The 24350-nt window shown below is 41.0% G+C and overlaps 2 protein-coding genes across 2 annotated transcripts in view; both read right to left on the bottom strand.

Moving 5' to 3' along the window:
• Positions 1–10903, bottom strand: part of sorl1 (sortilin-related receptor, L(DLR class) A repeats containing) — a 63437-nt gene extending 52534 nt beyond the window's left edge. Inside the window, exons 1-6 of the mRNA XM_076290062.1 lie at positions 10601–10903; positions 7050–7166; positions 4528–4656; positions 3955–4116; positions 3749–3816; positions 1–2 (exon numbers count right to left, since the gene is read on the bottom strand). The exon at positions 1–2 is cut by the window's left edge and continues 179 nt beyond it. Coding sequence (XP_076146177.1) covers positions 1–2; positions 3749–3816; positions 3955–4116; positions 4528–4656; positions 7050–7166; positions 10601–10903 — 781 coding nt within the window. The remainder of the gene's footprint in view (positions 3–3748; positions 3817–3954; positions 4117–4527; positions 4657–7049; positions 7167–10600) is intronic.
• A 4402-nt stretch (positions 10904–15305) lies between these two features.
• On the bottom strand, positions 15306–19460 carry bco2b (beta-carotene oxygenase 2b). The gene is made up of 12 exons (XM_076291206.1): positions 19342–19460; positions 18621–18813; positions 18278–18489; positions 18009–18124; positions 17597–17699; positions 17358–17486; positions 16931–17091; positions 16666–16833; positions 16199–16336; positions 15848–16030; positions 15572–15682; positions 15306–15427 (listed from the first exon to the last, which is right to left on the bottom strand). The coding sequence occupies exons 1-12, from the start codon at positions 19367–19369 to the stop codon at positions 15311–15313; spliced, it is 1659 nt and encodes a 552-aa protein (XP_076147321.1). The 5' UTR covers positions 19370–19460; the 3' UTR covers positions 15306–15310.
• Positions 19461–24350: the final 4890 nt, after the last annotated feature.

Here is a 24350-nt window from a genome sequence, read left to right as displayed (position 1 = left end):
CCCTGGGGAGGCGAGAAATGGACCGTGTAAGGAGCGACGACACCCCAAACAAAACATTTCCACAGGAACAGCCATGAACTACAGCATATCAGCATATCTCGCTATTCAAATATTTACACGCCAAGCCTCAAATATCCGTCTTTCCAAACGGACACCGCAACTTATGGGAAGGCCGCCGTTTATTTATCACCCATGTGAGAACAGACTACACAGCAGACTAAACTAGACTACTGCACAATTTAAGAAAGATCTAAAAAAGATCCGAGAGAGTGCTTAAAGTGGATCATTTGGCATAAGCGTCCTGTTAAACAGGGCTCTCTCCACAACTACCTACCATTACACCACACTTGCGCTAAGGAAGTGAGCCAGAGACAATCATTTATTCATCAGCAGCAGAGCTGCTAACACAGACTGCTAAAGCCTCCAGCGTTTGGGAACAGCCCGTGGAGACACACTTTCCACTTCAGTTTTCCACTCCGAGCCGCTCGCGCTTCCTCCACAGCGACCATTTATACGATCTTCCAAACCAGCAAAGTGGAGACAAATGTGTCAGATTCCACTCCAACATACCAGGGCTATGACGGCTCTGCTCACTAGCAAAGCCCTCGTATAATAGGATGAGCTCTTAATAATGACTTTTGTTTTTTAATAAAGGTAGGCGCACTGGTGGAAATTTACCACAGAGTAGGGGGCGAACAGGAATATTTATCTCATCCTCAGAGGCGCGTTCAAATTCGGCCAAAAGTAGGGAACATTCACGGCGAATATGTTTTCTCTGAATAGTTAAATTTGAACAATTAGGTGTAAACATTACATTGTAACAGTAACACTTCATCCAGCTCACGTCCAGCTTCACTGTATGTTCGGGGAGAACTACTTCCTCAAACTGATCGTGAGTGTTCGCAAACGTTTAGGGAGAACTCAAGGCAAACTCATAAAACAGTTTGCAAATTTGAATACAGCTCAGAGTTTGCCCAGATGAGCGCCTCACCTGCGGAGAGGATCCCACACCCAGTTGCAGCCACGTGCGGCAGCATGCTATTTCAAAGCCTTCCATCTCAAATCGACAGCAAATCAGTTCCAGGTTTCTGTTGGTGCTATTTCATACAACTTGGTGTTGTGTGATGCAAATTGTTCTCCACAACTGGACTAATGATTTTGTGGATCCTTAATAGGGATGTGTGGCAATGCCCCCTCCATTTAGCACACGCAGCAGATATTCAGTGAAGACACGTGGACCTAAAATCTGCCAGAAGATTCCAGAAAGATTTCTGGAACAAATAAGTCTTCAGCATGTACCTGACAAGGACACCCCAGTGCACATCTGAGCTAGGACTGTATATTAGTTTAGATGGGCATGTGTACTACATGTGTGTGATCATACACACACACACACATCAAATGTGCATCTGAGCACAGGCCACCCACGAGTGTGGAGATATGTAATCGCATGTTGACTCAAATTCACAAACAAGAGAATCATGGACCCAGAGCACTCATGCTCCTCTCTTACACAAAAACCAACACCAACGTGGAACTGAGCTGCAGATTTAAGATTTAAGGGTTTGAAATGGCATGCCTAAGTGTCTAGGCATGATCTGCTTGTCAGTTGGGGGGTTATTCTGAACAAACTCTATGACACTCTGTTATTAGACTACTAGATGCCCTAGACCAGTGGTTCTCAACCTTTTTTCAGTGATGTACTCCCTGCGAATTATTTTTTCAGCCAAGTACCCCCTAACCGCTACGCTTCAACCACGACTCCATCGTTTGAGTTTTGACAGTGATTGACAGGTGATGGCGGGTGGCATGTGACAGGTTGGGTCGAACCATCCTGGGTTTTTAAAATAATGAAATTGAATAGCCTACTGAAATATAAAATTAATTTTATGAACTTATATTTTCCTGAAATATTTATTAAATAATTGTTTTTAAAGTATTTTTGCATGGATTCTACTTTTTAAATATTTGTATATTTTAAAATCTCACATACCCCCTGGAGTGCCTTCATGTACCCCCAGGGGTACGCGAACCCCCATTTGAGAACCACTGCCCTAGAGCACTAGGGCAGCCGTGGCCTACTGGTTAGCCCTTCGGACTTGTAACCGGAGGGTTGCAGGTTCGAACCCCGACCAGTAGGAACTGCTGAAGTGCCCTTGAGCAAGGCACCTTACCCCTCACTGCTCCCAGAGTGCCGCTGTAGCAGGCAGCTCACTGCGTCGGGATTAGTGTGTGCTTCACCTCACTGTGTGTTCACTGAGTGCTAAGTGTTTCACTAATTCACGGATTGGGATAAATGCAGAGACCAAATTTCCCTCACGGGATCAAAAGAGTATATATACTTATACTTATACTTAGATGTTATGTTACTTATACTAAACTTATACTAGACACTTATGCAGTATGGCTAGTTATGCAGACCGTATGCTTCCAATGCTGGCTATTTCTGGGTCTTGATGCACGTTAGGAGATACAGTAGCAGACTATAACACACTGCTGTGTTTAGTTCCTCAGAGAAACAGGAGAACTGGAACAGCCTCCACATGAGGAGGAGCACCAAAATAAGCTCAGCTTCACACATCTTCATCACCGGATGGGCCATAAAGAAACAGCAGGGAGGCTGTGAGCACTCAGACAACGACCACAAACACACACCAAACGACAAACACACACGCACACAAACACACACGCACACAAACACACACGCACACACGCACACAAACACACACGCACACAAACACACACGCACACAAACACACACGCACACAAACACACACGCACACAAACACACACGCACACAAACACACAAACACACACCGAAGGACAAACACACACGCACACAAACACACATGCACACACACACACCGAACGACAAACACACACACACACACACACACACGCACACAAACACACATGCACACACACACACCAAACGACAAACACACACGCACACAAACACACACGCACACACACACACACGCACACAAACACACACCGAAAGACAAACACACACGCACACAAACACACAAACACACACCGAAGGACAAACACACACGCACACAAACACACACGCACACAAACACACACGCACACAAACACACACGCACACAAACACACACCGAAGGACAAACACACACGCACACAAACACACACGCACACACACACACACGCACACAAACACACACGGAACGACAAACACACACGCACACAAACGCACACAAACACACACGCACACAAACACACACAAACACACACGCACACAAACACACACGCACACAAACACACACGCACACCGAACGACAAACACACACGCACACAAACGCACACAAACACACACGCACACAAACACACACGCACACAAACACACACGCACACCGAACGACAAACACACACGCACACAAACACACACCGAACGACAAACACACACGCACACAAACACACACGCACACAAACGCACACAAACACACACGCACACAAACACACACGCACACAAACACACACCACAAATGAAAGAGGCTCTGGTTAGAGGTGACCACAGAGACAGCACTTCCCCATCACCATGACACCACAAACAACTTTTACATACGCACACACAGAAACACACTGACCCACTCACAAACACACACATGTGCACACTCTTGCACTCTCTCTCTCTCTCTTACACACACACACACACGCGCACACACACACATACATACGCGCACGCACGCACACACACAAAATAAAACATACTTTCACAAAATCTTACCAGAAATAAGATTTCACATGCTCTTGAATTAACACCCATGTTTCGCCAAAGTCATCTGACTTCCACAGCTGAAGGGAAAAAGAGGATAATTCAGTGGACAACAATTTTTTTGTCGACACAGAACACCAGAGTGGGGCCTTCAAAAACAGGAAGGAAAAAGCACACTGTGCAAGATTAGCTGCTGGTTCCTGTTCAACCCAAAGTACCTGTTTATTTGGATGGGAGCTGTCATAGCCTAGGACCAAGCTAGGCCTGGAGCTATGTAGTATCAGGTCAGTGGGCTTGAAGGGGGTGGAGAATCCTTGGATGGTTTTGCAGAAGTCGAATGTGCTCCACAGGTAACTATTGGTGGTGTCCGCAAACAGGTACTAAGAAGAAAAAAGGCAGCAAAAGATTGAAATTCATTTCTGAATAACTAACATGGAATGTGGCAGTGGCAGTGGAATTCTTAATCATTAACTGCAGCTTGCAATGCATCCAAGCTCTTGGGCTTTGGTAAGGCTGCTGCTGCATTTACTCTGCAGATTAAAGTTTTCAGGGGAATTTCCTCGTAGAGGTGTGCAAACAGCAAAGGCTCTTGTAAAAACACCAGGTCTTTAATGCAGACTACAGACAATAGAGCAGGCGTTTCTGCAGAGCACTACTTTCAACATGGCGCGAACCTTCACACCTCTATTTGCTAGTTCCAAGCTTTCTGAGCCAAAGACCTCATCTGAGGGCAACATTAGCGCCCCCCCCCCCCCTCTCTCCCCCTTCATGACGTCTTTGGAAACACTTACCCTTTTGTTATCAGCGGGGCTGTGATAGAACTGGGAGATGACCTGCTTGCTCTGCTCCTTGGCCCCAGTCAGCTGGAACCTCTCAGAGATGGCCATGAAACTCGTCCCGTAGTCATAGGACACGTATACCTACAACGGACAGAGATGGCCATGAAACTCGTCCCGTAGTCATACGACACGTATACCTACAACGTACAGAGGAAACCAAGTCCCAATTCTGAATGGGTTCTTTTTTTTGACACATGAAATGCATTAAATGGGGTGCTTTGCTGATCTCAACATGGCAACACCAGATCAGAGATTCAAGAACACCACCGTTATCTATGGAAGGTGAAGAAACCTGCACATTTCTCACTTCTGATGAATTTCCCTCTTCCATTGAAATTGGTTGAGTTGTTTCTTTAAAAAATAAAAATAAAATAACAATAGAACCATATTTCTGTATTGTCTAAACAGTCAAACAGTCTAAACAGTTAGCTTTGACACCCAACTTTAACATTGTATTAAGGGCCTTAGATCAAACCAAAGGCATATTAAGAATTATATACAGTCTAAACAACTCTCAGCAAAATAGCAAAACACAGCAACTTAATTGAATCATACATGATGAAGCCAAGAACAAAGGCAGCATTATTATCAAACACTACAAAAATACAACATACATACAGCTCATAACCAAATGATTAACTCCTTTATTATTGCAGGTCCATATGGTTAGAGTGGAGGAGATTAGACATTAGCCATAGAGGCCAGGTAGAGGTGAGGGATACTGTACTGACAGATATGCTCTTGCAGTCCATGTGCACTGACTCTCCTTATGGGCCTCCTTGCACATAACATGGCCCAGGGCCATTTGTCCCCAGTGCCACTGAACTGTTCAATGCTTCACTTAAGGGAAGAGGAGAGATAGACTTCTCTGCATAGTCTGTCTGCCTCTTCACCCCCTCCATGTTTGGACACTGTCTGTCCACTTGCCACTTCTTACCACTGTCTTTATGCCTCACTGTTTGCGTGCTATATTAGCACATATACATAACCCCTCCCTCCATGCCACAGCCGAACTGTGGCCACACTTACACCTTTTCTTAATATAGTTAGATATATATAGATATATAGATTTTATTCTTGCACTGTTGCACTTACTCATTTGCACTATCACCATGACACTCATTCACACAGAGCACCTTACCATACCTTACTATGCACAGAGAATCACAGGCTCAGTCCCTGCCTCAGTCATTGCAAGCGCCTCTTGATTGATTAATCACCCACTATGTGGATACTGTTTTTAGAATTGATTTAGATTAAGTGTTAGTTATTATAATTTGTATTTTAGTATATTTTGTATATTCTTTATCTTCTACTGTCCTTATTGCTTAGTTGTGTTTTTTATAATATACACTTTTAATTTCACTAATTACTTTTTCTGCTGTTAGTGAATGTGTGTGTATTGTCTGTATGCTACTGAGACCTGGGGATCAATAAAGTAAGTATCTATCTATCTATCTATCTATCTATCTATCTATCTATCTATCTATCTATCTCTATCTATCTCTATCATACACCAGAGAGGGTTAAAGCGGATCTTTGCATACACCTTCTGCTGCCCTGCACATTGACGCTGCTATTTGAGAGGGGCCCCACCCCACACACTGTTGAATTGTATTCCATTATAGCCTACTGATACTTCTGTTATCTGGAAAAGGGTTAGACCAATTAGCCTATAGCTCCCTTTTAGCTGCAGGCTAACCGGTCTAACCCACTTCCAGTGAATTATGCTAAGCTAGGCTAACGGTGTCAGACTGGGTTATTGCACAGCACACCCAGAGAAAGGATATGTAACCCTTTATTTAACTCTGGGGTGGATGACAAATGAGCTTGTTTCCTTTAAACAGGGCTTAACCTGGAAACGTAAGCCTGGCCAGGGACCAGGGCTACATAATGAGTCACAACAGTTTGCATTTTCTCAGAAATACAGTCTAGTCAATGCAGTGAATATTACACATGAGGCTTGTAGAGTATGGACCCTTTCAAGAGAGTTCCATTATCAGCATCATAGTTGGCCCCACAAGGCTTCCATTTTAACATTCCATATGTTATCTTAATGCAGAGGAAGTAGATTGGGAACCAAATAGAACGTTCAAGCATTGTTTTTGTTTTTATTGTTGAAAGGGTCTAAAGGCACACACAAAAACCTCAATGCCAAAAGTGAATGCCCCAAAGTTTCCCTGTCATCCTACTGACAAAATTATAAGTGTCTACAACTGTGTAAACAGCACAATTTGGAGTATATCTAAATATTTATAGTGGAATCAAGGGGTCAACTGATGCTGCAAGATCCCACAGCCAGATAACTCACACACCATGCTGATGGCTGGGCCTCTTGCAGCAATGTTTGTGCTTGTTGTTGCGGTCATTTTAGTGAGGTTTCCAAGACTTTGTAACTGTCAAGTTCCCAATCTCATTTGCCCAAAGAACTTGCAGTGTCAGTTGGCATGTGTTTTGTGTCCGCAGTTGCTCACCGAGCTTGGCTTGGGGTCCACGGCTCCGACACTGTCTCTGGCCAGGGCCACAATCACGTTGCTCTTCTCGCCGGCCCAGTGCACAACCATCTGGTTATGGGAGTCATTGAGGTTCGCCTGCAGAGACACAAACACAGACACACTGGTGAGGAGGTGGATGGTAAACACACGCGAGCGCGGTCGCCGGGACAGCAGACTGACATCATAAAGTTAATTGCTACTTCCTGTTTCTCATAAAGGCTCCAGGACGCAGGGCAGTGAGTCAGTGAGTCAGGACTCAGCAGCTCCTCCACCAGGGTTCAGGAACACAAAAGTCAGCAGCTGTTAGTTAGCACTGCTAACAGAGGCACAACCCCTCACCAGAGCTCACTTGGCTAAAAAACTAGCCTTCCCTCAGGGACATTGATTGACGTGTTGTTCTGGACATTGATCTGGTCGTGTTATTTATTTTCTGCCTATCTGTTTCATGTGTAAAGGCTGAACACAGTCATCAATGGATGATGCAGCCTTTGTCTACCTGTTCTAACACGTCCTTCCAAAGATGCACTGCTAATCCACAGGCCAGTACAAACTGCAGCACGCAGCTTCTGCCAAAAGGTTTTTTTTTACTCTGACCTGCACAAGGCAACTCCATGAAACGCCTAAAATTTTGATTAGTGTTAAACATAAAACATATTTTACATGTAAATTACATGTGAATATGTAGACATTTTTTTTACATTACATTATTTTAACTTTCATGTATATTTTATTTATTATTTATTTGTAAATAGGCAACTATGGAAAATAGACAAATGGAACAGTCAACAAATATTTATGTTGACGGAAATGCTTAATTTTAGAGATTTGATTATTTATAACTGAAATGTAGCAATGCAAAATGGTAAAAACCAGCCAAGCAAAACCAACCCAGTTCTCAATAACACTTACACAACACATATATTTTACAGTTCTCAATAACACTATTTACACAACACATATTTTCTCAATAACACTATTTACACAACACATATATTTTTTTCTTAACCTACACCACATTTAATGGTCTCCCAGAGTATGCCTCATAGAATGATGTGTTATAAAGACAAATGATAGGAAGACAGAAATCAGCTCCTATATTTGCTTACGGGCTAACCACACCTTTTCCATACAATTGAGAGTGCTGACCGACTTCTAAAATGCAAATGACTGATGAAAACGTTCAGCAAGGACACAGTGCAGTATGGTCAGGCTTGTTAGGGCATGTTGTAACTATTTGCATTGGGCCATTAAGCCAGGCTCTGTGTGCAAGCCTGGCTTCCAATGCAGTGAAGATAAGCGTGTGGTTTGTTTTCACTTGTTTACAGTCACGCTCTCTCTACCTCTCTAATCACGATATGTGTGAACGGTGCTGCGCAGAAGAAATATGGTCAGTATGCGTCATCATAATTTATAGCCTTGGCCAGCTGGGCATTCGGGACCCTGCTGAAAGCGCTGTGCGAAATGGCCCGTCTGGTTGCCAGTCGATGGACTGGACTGGCTCTGGCCTGTCCCCACCCCCACCCCTGAACATGACTGATTTAGACACAACTTGGAACGCCACTCGTCCACTCCAGCTACTACAAGAACGCTGTTGTTTGAGCCCCCTTGGCCTGCAATGCAACAGAATGGCCACAGGAAGTGAGGCCGAGCCGCTAAGCAGTTGAACACAATCTGCCAGCTCTTGAGACATGTGTTTGCCAATTCTCTCTCTCTCTCTCAATTCTCTCTCTCTCTCAATTCTCTCTCTCTCTCTCTCGTGCTCTTAAGGTTTCAGACTTGCCCATTATTCTCCTGAGGCAGTGAGCCTCACCTGTGGTGATGAGCAACGCTCCTCACGATTTGGCCTCAGCTGTGATGCTGAGCCTTCAGCATATGGTCCATTCAACAAACACTCTCAGTTGTGCAGTGAAAACATTTGGTGTCATCAAATAGAACTGCTTACTGTCCCCATGACTGACAATATTTTGGAAGAACTTAATTATTATTATTTATTTTTAAAACCACAATCAATCAACGAGGTTCAAAAAATTATATTTCTGTAAAGTTGGGGGCAACTTATTCAGTGCTGACTATTGCTGTGCAGTTATTTTCTCTACACAACTGCCAGAAGCACTGAGTATTTTGGTAATTAGGTTAGCCTTATTATTACAGATTAAATCAGCCCTTTAAACAGTCTTCCTCAATACACAGCTTTCATTGACATGCATACAAGGCCTTGCTTTTTTTCCAACATCAATGGGATTTTCAATGAAAACTGTCTGTTTTGTAATGGTCTCTAAGAGGCGGAATTTTACTTTCTACAATGTTTCTCTGAAACTGCTTTTTTGACGTTTCCTCATCTAGCACCACATTTCTGAAATTTAAGCAAATTTGAACGAACTCTAGTTACTCCAGGAAATGACTTAGACTGCTTAATCACACAAGAGAATCAAACACCATAACCGGTTGTTGTCATTTTAACAATGCACACAGTAAAGTAAAGTTAGCCAGTGAATGATAATTGACCTAGAAGCCACTTTATATGAGAAAAATAGCCAACAACATTGCAGCATCCCCAACTCACAAAGCGTCGCGGGGGACACGGGGGTCGCCAACACCACAAAAGGAATGAATAACGTTAGCTCATTGCCGTCATGATCACTCAGCCTCCTCCTGAATTACAAAAAAAAACACCGCTTCTATCTTAAGTTCCTATAGTATGTAGATGTCAAAGACTTTTTTTTAAATTTCATTTGGTTTATTTGTTGTGTGATGTTTACGATGTGATACTATCGGCGTGGCAAAATTGTTGTGACAGCGGCAGAATGTAGGCCCACTCAAGAGATTATTATCTGGTTGCAGAATCCAGACCTAGGAATTAACCATGCGAGTGATAGCCCACTCATGATGAAAGCATTGCTAGCTCGTAGCAGGCTTGCGTAAACGACATAAAATATACTAATGTTACTGACCAGTGGAAATAAATTGTGATGGGCATGAAACGAGACGGCTGCTGATCAGCACTTGGCAAAATTCGTTACTGTGTCTGTTTAACTCTGGTCTCCTGACAATCACTATCGTGATAGCGCATCATGAAAAGGTAAACAACCACAAATCAAACACAAGCATAGCTGCTGCTAGAATATCAGTTTCTGAATGGCAACCCATCACGCAGTCTGGGAGAAACAATGTCAAACTTATTCTGTTGGCTAAGCACTGCAGAAAAAACGATTGTGCTGCTATGAGTATAGCCTACACCACCTTTACCTAACCACAGCTTTTAATACGGACTGATCGGAGAGGGAGATAGCTAACATAGCTCCGGTAACGTCATATTACTGAATCTACTGATCACAGGGGCGTGGGAGAAAATCAGACAATCGTTATGAAGGTAACTTCATGACTGCACTGGATACCCTGCAAATCCCTTGTGTAACGTTAAATTCAGGTGAGGTGGTAAATGTAGGCTATATACAGACAAAACGTAATTCCGTCACATTTACAGATGCCCCCTGCCCAAGTCCAGAAGAAACACAGAGAAAAGGCTTTACCCTTCCGTACACCTTCGGCACGGGTGATTCAGCAGCACGGCGGTATCGATGCCTTTGCACTGGAGAGGCTCCTCTGGCTTCCCTCTCGAGACGCACGTCTTGTGTTTGACCCTCCGCGCCCGCTGCTTGAATGTAATCTTCACCCACAGTCACCAAGGAAAAGCCACGATCCTGCGGTAACATAAACGCCTGACTACGAGGGAGGTGCAGCGTGGAAGAAAACAAGCCTGTAAGATAAAATAATAAAAGCTGCAATGTAATTCGAACGGGGGACAGCATCCTAAGCGTTCGCTTTGTCGCCATGTTTGTGTATATTTCTCCCCCAGCGAGGAAGAGCGCCTCACGTGGTTGATGATGATCTCACCAATCTTTCACGTTGGAATGCAGTCATCCAGGTGAAATAGGCCAGTGCATTATATTTGGGGAAATTACGAAATCAATTTAGTCTTTTTTGAGTGAGGCGGCTTCTAAGTTTTCGAAATTGATTATCATGAAATTGACAATTTACCCTTTGAATCTTGTGTTATTTGTTTATGTGTTTATTTGCACTGGGCTAGACACTATACAATAAAATTAAAAACCTACTAACTTCATAATCACAACAAAATGATCTTTTTAAAAAAGATGAACTTAACCAAAGGTCCTGTCTGATAAAGCAGTAGGCCTAGGCCTACAGACTGGCCTTCAGGATGATGACTGGGCAGGGCCAGCTATAGATGTGATGTAGATATCGCTCTAAAGGGCAAAATTACTGACAAATCTGATGGGAGCATTTAGGGCAGGGCAACCCAGAGCAGATTATAGCAGCAGTGCTGGCTTTGAGCACAGGCTGCAGGGCAAATGAAGAAGGGAAACTGCAGACAGAGCATTTCATTGCAATAACGATCAAAGGCAGAAGCAGAAGAAAACTAAGTTCCTCTTCCAAAGAGGAATGCAGCTGTCAGTAACTCATAGCCAATCCTTGTTAGTTAATAAACTGAGTTTCATTTTTTCAGGGACTTGTAAGGGGAAGTTTTTTACATTTTCTTTAATGTGATAATTTCAGTAAAGGATACTGTTGACAGTTTAGGCTAGAGAGAGAGAGAGAGAGAGAGATTCTTTATTCATCCTGAGCAAAATGTAGGCATCCAGTAGCTTATATGACAGACCCATACAACACAAGAAAAACTCACAAGGATGAATAATGTCAAGAGAAGCGAAAAAGAAAAACACACAAAACAAGCTGAGCTACTGTGGCCGCCACATGTGTCAGCATTGGAAGTTAGAAACTAGTAGCATTATAATCAAGAAATTATTATGTTAGCTCCCGAACACTTTTCATATGGCTAATACGGACATGACCTTAATTTGGGCTTGATAATTTTGTGATTTTATTTGACAACTTTCTATTAGAACAAATGACTGCACTGGCTCAGTGGTACATACCGGGCCTCCAGTAGGCCCACATCAGACAATAATTATTTCAGTGATTTAAATTTGAAAATGTCTAACCTGAAGAACTGTTAAAATCCAATTAAACACCAATAAAGGGAACTCTTTTGAACTTGATGCTTTGGAATTGCATTTGATCTCTGCAATGAGCAATGACAATAAAATCACAGCTGTTTTTGCTCAGCAGTTGAAAACAGTTTTCTCAGCTGAAAAAAAAGATAAGAGGGAACATGCATTGCACTTAAACTGAACTACAGAGCATGGTACTGGCAGATACAGTGAGGGTCGATAATCCAGGAATGATGTAATGCTGTGTGAAATGTTGTAATGTAATTTTGTGAGGGGAAAAAATCAGGATACTGCATTACAGTGGTGTGGGTAGCGCAAAATCAACTCTGTACCAGACAATAACAATACATTATGAACTCCTGAAAATGTGTAAGAAAATATAATAGCAATTATAAATAAATAAAGGAATTTTGTTCTGACAAATAAAGCACAAATAATCAAACACCTCTGGTAGGCTCAGTACACCACTCATCAGTGACACTGGGCAAGCAGTAAAACTCATTTATTTCTCTCAACTTCTTTAGCATAATCCTCAAGTTAATCCTTTAACATATGTTCAAAAACACTAGTTAATTTGTTAGTAGAACTGTTACTTAAAGATTGAATTGTGACTGTGAAACCACAATTTAGAGAAAGTAGCCTACTGATGTTCTTTAACATTGTAAGCTACTTTGTAATGTAGCCTACCATAGACTATATAAAACATGTCTATGTAGCCTACATACAGAGTAAGCCTAGGCCCTGTTCATGAATTATACCAGCTATTCCATGAGGTGCATGCTGAGTGAAAAATTCACATGACATTCAGAAAATCATGATCTGTTTTAATTTAACAGCCCACCTCCTTTATCTCTCAGTTTAGTGTCAAAGGTCTGACTCAAATCTCTTTTATGAAACAAAATGCTGAATGCACGTGACCCATTCAGTACACGGGTGTCACGAGCGAGTTCTACGAAGTGCTCTCTAGTCATCTGGCAGGGGAGGGAAAGTTTAGGTTTATGGTACAGGAAATCAGGGAAGAGTATTCACACAGAAAGGCCCGTTTCAGTAAGTTTATCAGGCACCTCTTAGATTGTGTTAAACTAGTGGTAAATGTTTCTTTTAGGCGATGATTTACTTCTATGTATAACACAAATCAGATAAGTAGGCCTAGTGCTAACCGTCCTTCTAACCATCAGGATAATGGCAGCAAAAAGAACCCAGACGTCATGTCACGTTAGCAGAGGTGGGGTTGACAGCAAAATATCCAAACCAAAAACGGTAAAGTGGAATGATATCACGGTGGTATCTTTTTCTAAATGTCTAAAGATTAGCTGGTAATATTTTAGAAATATCAAAATGTCACAGTTACTGTTAACCGATTGTAGACTAACGTTATTTATTTTTGTTTACCTCTATGCTAGTTATCCTAGCCAAACTCAGGAGTTTCTGATGCTAACCTGCCTACTGTGGATAGCCAAATTCTACCTGGCTAGCAAGCTAATCCAAATTTACCTTGTAAATTCGAAAGGAAAAAACATGAATGTAACGTTAAATATCACCATGATGTACATTATCATCCACAGATAGAACAATCTACTGACTCTCCAACGAAGAAGGTTAAAGGTGTGGATATGAATGTTACTCTAAAAAGCCATGAAATCCCACATGGATTGGAAGGGGCAATGTCAGGTAAGTGAATTTTTTACATGGTCAGCATTTGTCACTTATGGACAATCCTGTTTAAGTCATGTGCGATTTAAGTCTGGTCTATGCAACATGCTAAGTGACATTTTGTTTTCCTGAGGAAACAAAACAGGCTGCTGAGATAGCATACAGCCAAATTTTCATTTCAGTGAGTTTAGGCTAGAGGGTTTACTGAAATATGTAAATGTTTGGAAGTGGATCATACTGTTTTAGTTACTATTGAAGTGTGCTTCAAACTGCAGTGTATAATTATCCATAATTAAGACTGATTTGATTTAATTACTATTTTCTGAAGAGCCCAAGCCAGACCATTTTGATAGGCCTACCAATTTTAGTAATGTGATAAAAACAAGTTTGCTTACAGGCTTACATAGCGTCATCATTCTCCTCGTAACTTGTGACTGTGTGTGTGTGTGTGTGTGTGTGCGCGTATCTTTTCTTTCTTTCTTCCTTTGCTATGTAGAAGCAAATAGAAGTCTCAACATGCTCTTCTCAGAATTCACAGAATTGTTAAGGTATGTAAGACTAAAGTTTAGATTTCTGATCTTTTCATCCTGGGCATGTCTTCATGCACCTACTTTGCCACTTTTTAGGCTATTCACTTCTGGACTAAAACTTGTCTCTTTCATAGAGAAAGAGTGTCTGTGGACTCCTCACAAGTGAATGAGTTGGATGACATCCTGATGGAGGCCAGGCGTTTAGAAGCACATCTCAAGAAGAAAAAAGAGCACTTGAGACATTCACTGGCTGTCATCTCTGAAAAATTACAAGGATAAATAATATTCATAAATAATTATAATAAAGGATAAAGAGTTTACCGCATACAGCAATATCATATTTTGTTTGTATGCCCCAGCCCATTTAAATCTGTTTAGCACTCAGAGGGTGCCTCAGGAAACTGTGAAGTATATATTTACAACCTTGTTGAGAGCAGCAAGAATTGTACAGTAGTTTTAGATAGCTTATTTGATATAGCAAAGTGTGGTCTCCATTTGGCTGTGATATGCTTGATGTGAGTGTTTTTTGTTTGTTGTATTTTGTCTTTTTTGTTGTCTATTTAACTCTACCCTGACCCCGAATGTTCTTCTTGAATAATAGTTTTATGACTTAAATAGAGATCTCATGGACAAGTGAAATTGTGTTATTTATTCTAATATTTCTGTAAATAAAAACTAAACTTGACAAAAATATACACCATACTGTAATATTTCTTTATTTATAATACTGTACAAAATAAAAATGTTTATGATACAGAAATATACAATATTTAAATGAAAACAAACTAAAACATTAGGACTATGTGGCCAACCAATACATTACTCTTCTGTCATTCTCCTTCCACATTCCTTCACTCAAACAGCAATCAATCAATCAAACCACTCAAATCATCCATGAAAAGAAAGAATGGATTGTATTTTCAATGAAACTCATTCTGTTCTTTTTAATCTGCTCTCGTTTGCTTGTTGTCTCAAATTTTGTCACAAAGCTTGTCACTTGTGTGTGGGCTGCTATCGTTTTTTTTTTTTAGTTGGTAGCGTTGAAAGTGCCATGGAAGCCATAGGGGATGTTCACAGGCACCTCTGCTCTGCCCAGCTCTTCAAATGACTTGGCATCCAAGGCGAGCAGGAACGTGCCCTTGTCCTGAGGAGAGACAAAGTCATCTTTACAGTTAGATTATTTCTTTTAATTTCAATTTCCATTTGTTTATTTAAAAGATTGTGTTTTACATAATGCATGGAACCAACACTGTAATGTGATTCTCAGATGCCATTGTGTGCACTTTACCTCATTTGGAGTGATGACCACTGACAAAATGACTCCATCGTCTTCCTCTGTTGCATCAGGTGTTGGTACAAACACAGGTTCAGAAGGGTAGAAGCCAGCCTGCTGCCACACCTATGACAAGCAAATTAATCGACTCATCAGTAGACTAACATTAACAAATGAATGTTAACGCTAAACACTTTATACCAAATAAATCCACAGTGAAGATAGTCACAGCTGGTAAAATGTTAGGGGGATCATTCACATTACTTATTAAGTATTTTATTTGGCACTTACTTTCATTTTCTTCCCTTCCAGGTCCATCTTGATGAGGGAATCTCCAACTAGGTGTCGGAAGCCACAGCCGTAGTAGTAGCGGTAAGGACGAGTGTTGCACTTTGCGTAGTTGATCTGTGGGAATTCTAGTCCACCATATTCATGCAGATCATCCCCATGAAGATCTTCATGTGTGCAGTCAACCTTCAGAATAGAAGTGAAACATTTAACCACTCTTCCAAGTTTGAATAACATATCTACTATATAATAGTTTTGGCCATTTAAAAATGAAAACAGTATAATAATTCTGGCCTGTTCTAAAAACAGATAGAAAATCATTGATACTGGCAAAGGTTTGTTATATTGACCTACCCGATTTTTGGCTGTCTTGATAGCTGTAGCTGGGCTGTCTGGTCTTCTGTTCAGGTTTTCTCCACAAGGTGTCTCGTTGTTCACACTCAGGGGCAGAACAAAGCGTCTGGGGAATACTCTGCACATTGTGTTGTACACCTGAGAAAGCCAGAGATCTATTTCAGTGGACATACAATGAAGAACAATACTAATGGAACATTTTAGGTTTGTTCCCATGTTTCTTAAGCTGAGATAATAGAACCTTGTTTTTGTTCTGTGCTCTCAGAAATTCTTATTTACACAACATCTGATATTATTTATGCAACATCTGAAGTTGTGTTTTTGTTTTGGTATATTGTGTGATATATTTTTGTCTGGTATATTATTTAATTATCCTTCAAATTTGCCTAGGGAGCCATAGGCCCACCTATTCCAGAGCTAATTATATGGCTCATTTGCGTGACTTCAAGTTTGATAGCAGGCATTACCTCATCCAGAGCTTCTCCTGACTTGCGCAGGTTCTGGACCATGTAGTTGTTGATGGCCTTGCCGTCATCCGAGCAGCACATGTCCATCACTAAGAGTCCATCCTCCTCAAAGGCATTGATCTGATGGAAGGTGGACAGAGCCTTGGTGTGATACTTGACTTGGCTCAGCTGAAACGAGGAGGAGAGTGAGTGGTGAGATAACTCAGTTCATCTCTATAAGGGGTGAGTCTAAACCGTGTTGGATTGCGATTACTTGGGCTCATACCTTTCCAGTGTGCTTGTTGATCAAATGGAAGATGGTGTCATGTTTAGAATCCCAGTAGACTCCCTCACTGATGCCCTTTCCTCTCAGATTACCCGTGATGATCTTCAGCAAATCCATTTTAATGGGCTGCTCGATAAACACTACGTAGTTCTCAGTCATCGCTGTGTCCAAACAAACAAACCAAAACATCTTTTGATTAATTAAAACATCTTTTGATTAGATTAAAAGCCCTGCTTTGTACAATAATTCACTAAACCAGCTGATTCTAACTCTCCAGGTAGGCAGCAACATCAGCACAAAAATACTATTTCATCGCAAAAAGTTATGATGAAAAACAATGTGGGCTAAGTGGTGTAATGGCCTGTGTTAAGCGCACAGGTAGAACCAATGCATGGTGTTTTAGGTCCTCTATTTGACAGTGACTCACCAAAGCTGTGGTAGTATGAGGGTTTGGACTTATCCACGGACGGGATGGAACAAATGACTCTGGCGCCCTCTAGAGTATCTGATGGAGTAGATTTCTCAGGAGGCACGCAGATAATGTTGTAAAATGCCCCTGGGAAAGGAGGAAAAGAAGAGTAATAATGGCAATGGAAATCATAAGCTTACAAAATGCCTAAACAAAGAAAGACACAAACAATGTAACAGACAAACAAATGCACTAACCTTTAGCGGAGTAGGAGTTCCCCATGTTGTACGTAGTCCCATCAGGATCCATATGTGGATGTGCCGTGGCTCCATTGACAGCAATGAACTTGCTCCAGTCCACCTGTCGGAGTGAATATTTTCACTTTATTAGTCAGATAACTGTTTGCTGATATACCATGAGCAATGTGATGTGCTTTATGTTAGATTGGAGAAGGTTTAACAAGTTAATTAGTCAGGTAACTGTTTGTTGATATACCATGAGCAATGTGATGTGCTTTATGTTAGACTGGAGAAGGTTTAACAAGTTAACCATGAGCAATGTGATGTGCTTTATGTTAGACTGGAGAAGGTTTAACAAGTTAACCATGAGCAATGTGATGTGCTTTATGTTAGACTGGAGAAGGTTTAACAAGTTAACATCGTGGCTCACCTTCTCAGTGGCCTGGAGGGTTTCTGGATTCACTTTGTGCATGAAGTTAGTCTCAGTGCTGACATAGTAATCTCCCTTATACTGGACAAAACTCACACTTGCATTGTCACTGGGCTCTGTAAAACAAAGGAATTGTCCATGGCATTAAATCCTTTAACACTTTTAGCTACTAATAACAAGGTATTCTTCGCTATGCTTACATTATTCAAAAGCCTGCAGTGCAGAATTGTTAGTTTTAAGTGTAAAAAAAGTTTGATATGGAGTCTCACTTGGCATATCGAAGCGTGACAGAAAACGCTGGAAGAAGTTTTTGCAGGGATCCGGCATGGCCACCGTGCCAAACTCGGAAACAACGATGCGGTCGTTCTCTGTGTTGGCCTTGTAGCAGTCGCTGGTGAGAAAGCGACTCTTGTACGTCACCTGACCATTCTCAATCTTAAACTGGTGCAGCAGAGCCATGCCATCAAACCAATGGTTGAAGCTGAAGGAAAAAAAATAGACAAACAAACATTCATTAGACAATAGCTAATACAATCACTGTTTTAATGAGTGAAATGTCACATTTGTAATTGGGTTGAAACTGTTGTGTGTTGTAGGAGCTTTTCCACTTACTTGTTGTTTCCGATTTCAAACTTTCCTGGGCCATTCCTAAGGAAGTTGCCCTTGATCCAGGTTGGAATGGTCCCATGGATGACGGTTTGCATAGGCTCTGGCGTCTCATCGACTGAACACACAATCTTTTCAATACATGGCAAGCCATGCACATCTGTGTAATGTTGATTTTTGCACTTGTGCACCTTAGGGGCTGTGAAGTGAAAATGAAAACAAAGAAAATAAGATTGAAAGCTTGTACAAAAGTATACAAAACTACACCTACAGCACATTCTTATTTTACGGTAATTTACCTCTAAATAAACTGTCTAGACTGTAACCATGAGGTCATAGACATCAGACCTGGCATGTTTTAGATTAAAAAGATTAAAGCTACATCAACAGTATATAAAACTAAACTCTGTGTTGGTAGTAATAAACTTTACTGTCCCATGTGTAAATGACTGCAGTCCCTTCCACCGTATATATGTAGTGTACCCTGTAAACTGACAGCAGTTAGACTTTTTGAGTCACATACTCTAGGCAGCAGGTAGATTATAGCTAACAAATATATCAGCTCAACCGTAGCATAAATGTAATTCCTCGTGTGTATTCCTAGAGTATGTACTCTGCTCATATAATGTGTAGAACGAACAGTACCTTGAGTGATCTCAACTTAAAATGTGTAGAACGAACAGTACCTTGAGTGATCTCAACTTAAAATGTGTAGAACGAACAGTACCTTGAGTGATCTCAACTTTAGTTGGCATCTTGATGGTTTAGTTCGTCTTTCTTTGGAGTTTGAGCAGCTGAGCTGGTTGGTGCAGGCTGTGTGGTTCTCCTGGAGGGAAAGCTGTGTGGTTCTCCTGGAGGGAAAGCTGTGTGTCCTTTTGGGATGCAGGGGACGTCTTTTATAGAGCCGGCAAAGCGTGGGAGTTATGTAATACTGCCCTCTATTGTCGGCTCCTATTGGTCCACAGTGATTTTGCTGATAGATGTGCTTTTGCTGATACTTTCACTACTCTGTATACCTCTAGATTTGTTCTCATATATATATAGGCTATTCAATTTGGATAATTTCTATTAAAAATATTCCTATTTCTTTGTACCTCAGGTAGCGTTGTGTTACAGTTTTTCTCGACCTGCTTGAAGTTCTCTGTTCCCCATCTCTTGCGAATGTGTTTAAACATTTTCATTGGGTTCACACATTTCTCACACCTTTTTTAACAGTTAACACAGATGTCATTCAAAGACCCCAAACTCTATTGGTTTCCCTGAGAGATTCCTTGCATAAGTCTGAATCTCTGATACTGATACACCTGTGTGGAACTCCTTTGCACAATTCTTTAATCAGCAATCATTCATTATCCATAAGAGATACCATGTCTGTTCTGTGTTGCTATTTGCAAGTATAGAGCACATCTAAGGCACTTTTAGAGAAAGTACTGTATTGCCTATTTGGTGAAGAAAACAGTACAAAAGTTCAAAATTCTAGGTGTTTACTGTAGGTCTATTTCAATAAAAAAAGACAAGTTGTAGTTCAATGAAATTTGTCTTGTGTAGGTGCTCACTGTGGGTCTTACAGCACATGGCAGTTACATCTTGGGAGGAATAAATACAATGGCACAGACATAGCAAAAATGAAGGCTGCTCATTTGAAAACTCCTCATTTTGAGAACAGTGTTTAGCATTTTGTTGTTGTATGATTGATTGAAACATTGAATATGTTTTTTTTTCCTTCAGATTTTGTCTTCTGTCTTGGTGGATAGCAACTGATGTCCATGTCCTAACCCGACCTGTTGCTATCTGACTAATGTGTCAGTAGAATATCTTTTTGTCAGATTGTGCTAATCTAACCATGTACCTTATCATCTGGTTGTCCTAGCTGCAGCTTTAGACCACCCTGCGGGGGGTTACTGTACTCAGATGGCTCTGTTCATACGGCCCTTGTTATCATCTAGAGTACTTTGGTCTGCTTCCTGACGACAGACGTGCTGAATTGCTGTTTCAGAGTAAGGTCTCCACTCAATAGAGGGTCTTATTGCTGTAGCTGCCACTGTGGCCCAATTGGATCTGCTCCTTTGATCATGGTTCTGAACAACCCTGGTTGAAAACTCATATTGCCCAGTTTTTAATGAGCGTTTGACAGCAGTTTTTATTTTGAACACATTTTGAACTTGGAGCCCTTTGTGTCCTCAAAGAGTTTTAGGATTAGTTCAAGTACACATTTAGCTTTTTATTCGGCATGTTTTTTATATAAATTTGTTAAATTAAAATGTCTTTAAAAGTTAAATTTAAATTAAAAGTTTAAATTCTGTATTTAAAAAATGCCAGCGATTGTTTAACCCCCCGTTTCTCTTCCATTTCCATTGTGTGGTTGTATCTTAATTTCCTACAATCAATAAAAAAATAATTGCACAGCTCATTGAGCTAACCTGGCTACCCCAAATTTACCTGTTACTACTGTTCACCTACAAAGTGACTGGACTGCACCTAGTTACTTGAGTGCGCTCAAAAAAAAGCTTAGGAATGTTCCAAGGAACGTTGTCTGGCACTGCCGCCCCTAACACATGGCAATCTAGACTATTGTCGTTTATAGTTCCCAATGGTGGGAGTCCTAGGTGGAATAGTGGAGATAAAGTGCCTTGTCCAAGTGACTACACTACACAGGGATTCAAAGTGGAGACCTCCTAGGTCATATTGTCAATGACATTACAGTTTTTCTCCATTGGTTTGGCTCATTTCTTGAAACAGAAATTACATTCTCAAAATAACACAGACAAACCTCCAAACTACTTGGCAATTGTTCACAACAGAATTGAATTTCTCATTGCAAATGCAAATGTCTTAATACATGTCTCAATGTCTCAGTTTATCTTTGCAAATTATTAAGTACAGGTAGCCTCCATACAGCACAATTTCCAAGTGACAGTTTTTCTCAGTCGCTTTGGTACATTTCTCAGATCAGAATTGAAATTCTCAAAACTACCTGTTCAATCTTCACATCATTGTGTCACTTGTGCACATCAAAAAAGCAGTTTCTCATTTCTCTACTCTTACCTTAAAATCCTATTTTTTTTTTCTTTTTCCGTTTTATACACAATAATATTCTGTTAGCTAGACAAACAACAAGTACAGTATTGTCAATGAAGGACTGGGCTAAGACTGAGAGTATGATTGATTGAAACATTGAATATGTTTTTTTTTCCTACAGATTTTGTCTTCTGTCTTGGTGGATAGCAACTGATGTCCATGTCCTAACCCGACCTGTTGCTATCTGACTAATGTGTCAGTAGAATATCTTTTTGTCAGATTGTGCTAATCTAACCATGTACCTTATCATCTGGTTGTCCTAGCTGCAGCTTTAGACCACCCTGCGGGGGGCTACTGTACTCAGATGGCTCTGTTCATACGGCCCTTGTTATCATCTAGAGTACTTTGGTCTGCTTCCTGACGACAGACGTGCTGAATTGCTGTTTCAGAGTAAGGTCTCCACTCAATAGAGGGTCTTATTGCTGTAGCTGCCACTGTGGCCCAATTGGATCTGCTCCTTTGATCATGGTTCTGAACAACCCTGGTTGAAAACTCATATTGCCCAGTTTTTAATGAGCGTTTGACAGCAGTTTTTATTTTGAACACATTTTGAACTTGGAGCCCTTTGTGTCCTCAAAGAGTTTTAGAATTAGTTCAAGTACACATTTAGCTTTTTATTCGGCATGTTTTTTATATAAATTTGTCAAATTAAAATGTCTTTAAAAGTTCAATTTAAATTAAAAGTTTAAATTCTGTATTTAAAAAATGCCAGCGATTGTTTAACCCCCCGTTTCTCTTCCATTTCCATTGTGTGGTTGTATCTTAATTTCCTACAATCAATAAAAAAATAATTGCACAGCTCATTGAGCTAACCTGGCTACCCCAAATTTACCTGTTACTACTGTTCACCTACAAAGTGACTGGACTGCACCTAGTTACTTGAGTGCGCTCAAAAAAAAGCTTAGGAATGTTCCAAGGAACGTTGTCTGGCACTGCCGCCCCTAACACATGGCAATCTAGACTATTGTCGTTTATAGTTCCCAATGGTGGGAGTCCTAGGTGGAATAGTGGAGATAAAGTGCCTTGTCCAAGTGACTACACTACACAGGGATTCAAAGTGGAGACCTCCTAGGTCATATTGTCAATGACATTACAGTTTTTCTCCATTGGTTTGAAAAAGCATCAAAAAAGCAGTTTCTCATTTCTCTACTCTTACCTTAAAATCCTATTTTTTTTTTCTTTTTCCGTTTTATACACAATAATATTCTGTTAGCTAGACAAAAAACAAGTACAGCATTGTCAATGAAGGACTGGGCTAAGACTGAGAGGTGGACATGAGGGATATTTTAATGGTGACAAAACATCTAAACATTTTGACTTGCAGTGCTTACACAATGTCAAAGGGACGATGCATTTTGGGGGCACTGACTATTTATATGAGAAAGAAATGTAGTTTTGACACACGAGTGAACTGTTTTGGGAGAGATATGAGTTTTTGCAGGTGAACCATGGTGTTGTGCTGAACCATCCAGGTTATTTTGGCAAAAGCACCAAGAGTGAGAATGTCCGGTCTGTTTCAAGAAATGAGCCAACACAATTGAGAAGGATCTTTGCGATTTGCGTGGCACTGACTCTTTATATGGGAAAGGAAGTTAGTTTTGAAGCATGAGTGAAAGGTTTTGGGAGAGATATGAGCTTTTGCAAGTGAGCATTGGTGTTGTGCTGAACTGTAAGACCGTTTTGCCAAATGATCTTAGTGTTTTGAGAATGTAATTTGTGTTTCAAGAAATGAGCCAAACCAATGGAGAAAAACTGGAACAAAAGGGGGAAAGATTCTAATCCATATGTTGGGTTCTAAAGGGGGAAAGATTCTGATCCACTGGTTGGGTTCTAAAGGGGGAAAGATTCTGATCCACTTGTTGGGTTCTAAAGGGGGAAAGATTCTGATCCACTTGGGTTCTAAAGGGGGAAAGATTCTGATCCACTTGTTGGGTTCTTCCTGCTTCATGAAGTACATGAAGTTTCATGAAAATTGTTCCCAGTAGTTTTTGTGTAATCCTGCTGACAAAGAGTCAAATGACACCAAAAACACAAGCTCCCTGTGGCAATAAGCAGCTTATTATGAACTAACCCTGAACCTTGTTTATTGTACCATTGTCCTTTTAGAACATTTGAGGGAAGGACTGAAGATCACAACACAGCGAACAGAAGACTCACATTCACTCTCTCTGTTTACATCCCACAGAGCCAAATGATCCTGACAGCGAGGGGGGTTTTGAGACTGTGCTGGGGTATTTTTGACAGGCTTATATCATGAGCTGTGTTGTTTAAATGGCGTGAACAGACCATCAGGGGATTTCCTGTGCGGGCTGAATGAATGGGCATCTCAGTAGCTAGCGTGGACCCCCGTTCCAGAAAAACACCATGGAGATTTCGTCACTAAATGTCCCAGAAAAACACCATGGTGATTTTGTCCCTTAATGTCCCAAGTCACAGTCTGGTGTGCGGGCAGCCTGATAAATTATTTAGTTATGCTACAGCACGTACCTGTAAGATGTAGGTTACCTGTACACTTGTGGTTTGTGGTGTGTTGTGTGTGAGACTGTGTGAGTGCACTGAGTCACGCCCCAGCCGTCACCTTCCACTGAACTCTGGCATGTGATTGTCCCAGGTTTTCCCAGTTATGAGTTGACATGGTTTGTGTTATCAGGTGGGAAG

This window comes from Alosa pseudoharengus, unplaced genomic scaffold (assembly GCF_046254945.1).
Source record: "Alosa pseudoharengus isolate Yale_2024_CS ecotype anadromous, Long Island Sound unplaced genomic scaffold, YU_APseudo_1.1 YU_APseudo_1.1_scf_18, whole genome shotgun sequence".
NCBI classification, from domain to species: domain Eukaryota; kingdom Metazoa; phylum Chordata; class Actinopteri; order Clupeiformes; family Clupeidae; genus Alosa; species Alosa pseudoharengus.
The sequence above is the reverse complement of the archived record's forward strand: the minus strand, read 5'-3'. Positions and strand labels throughout refer to the sequence as shown.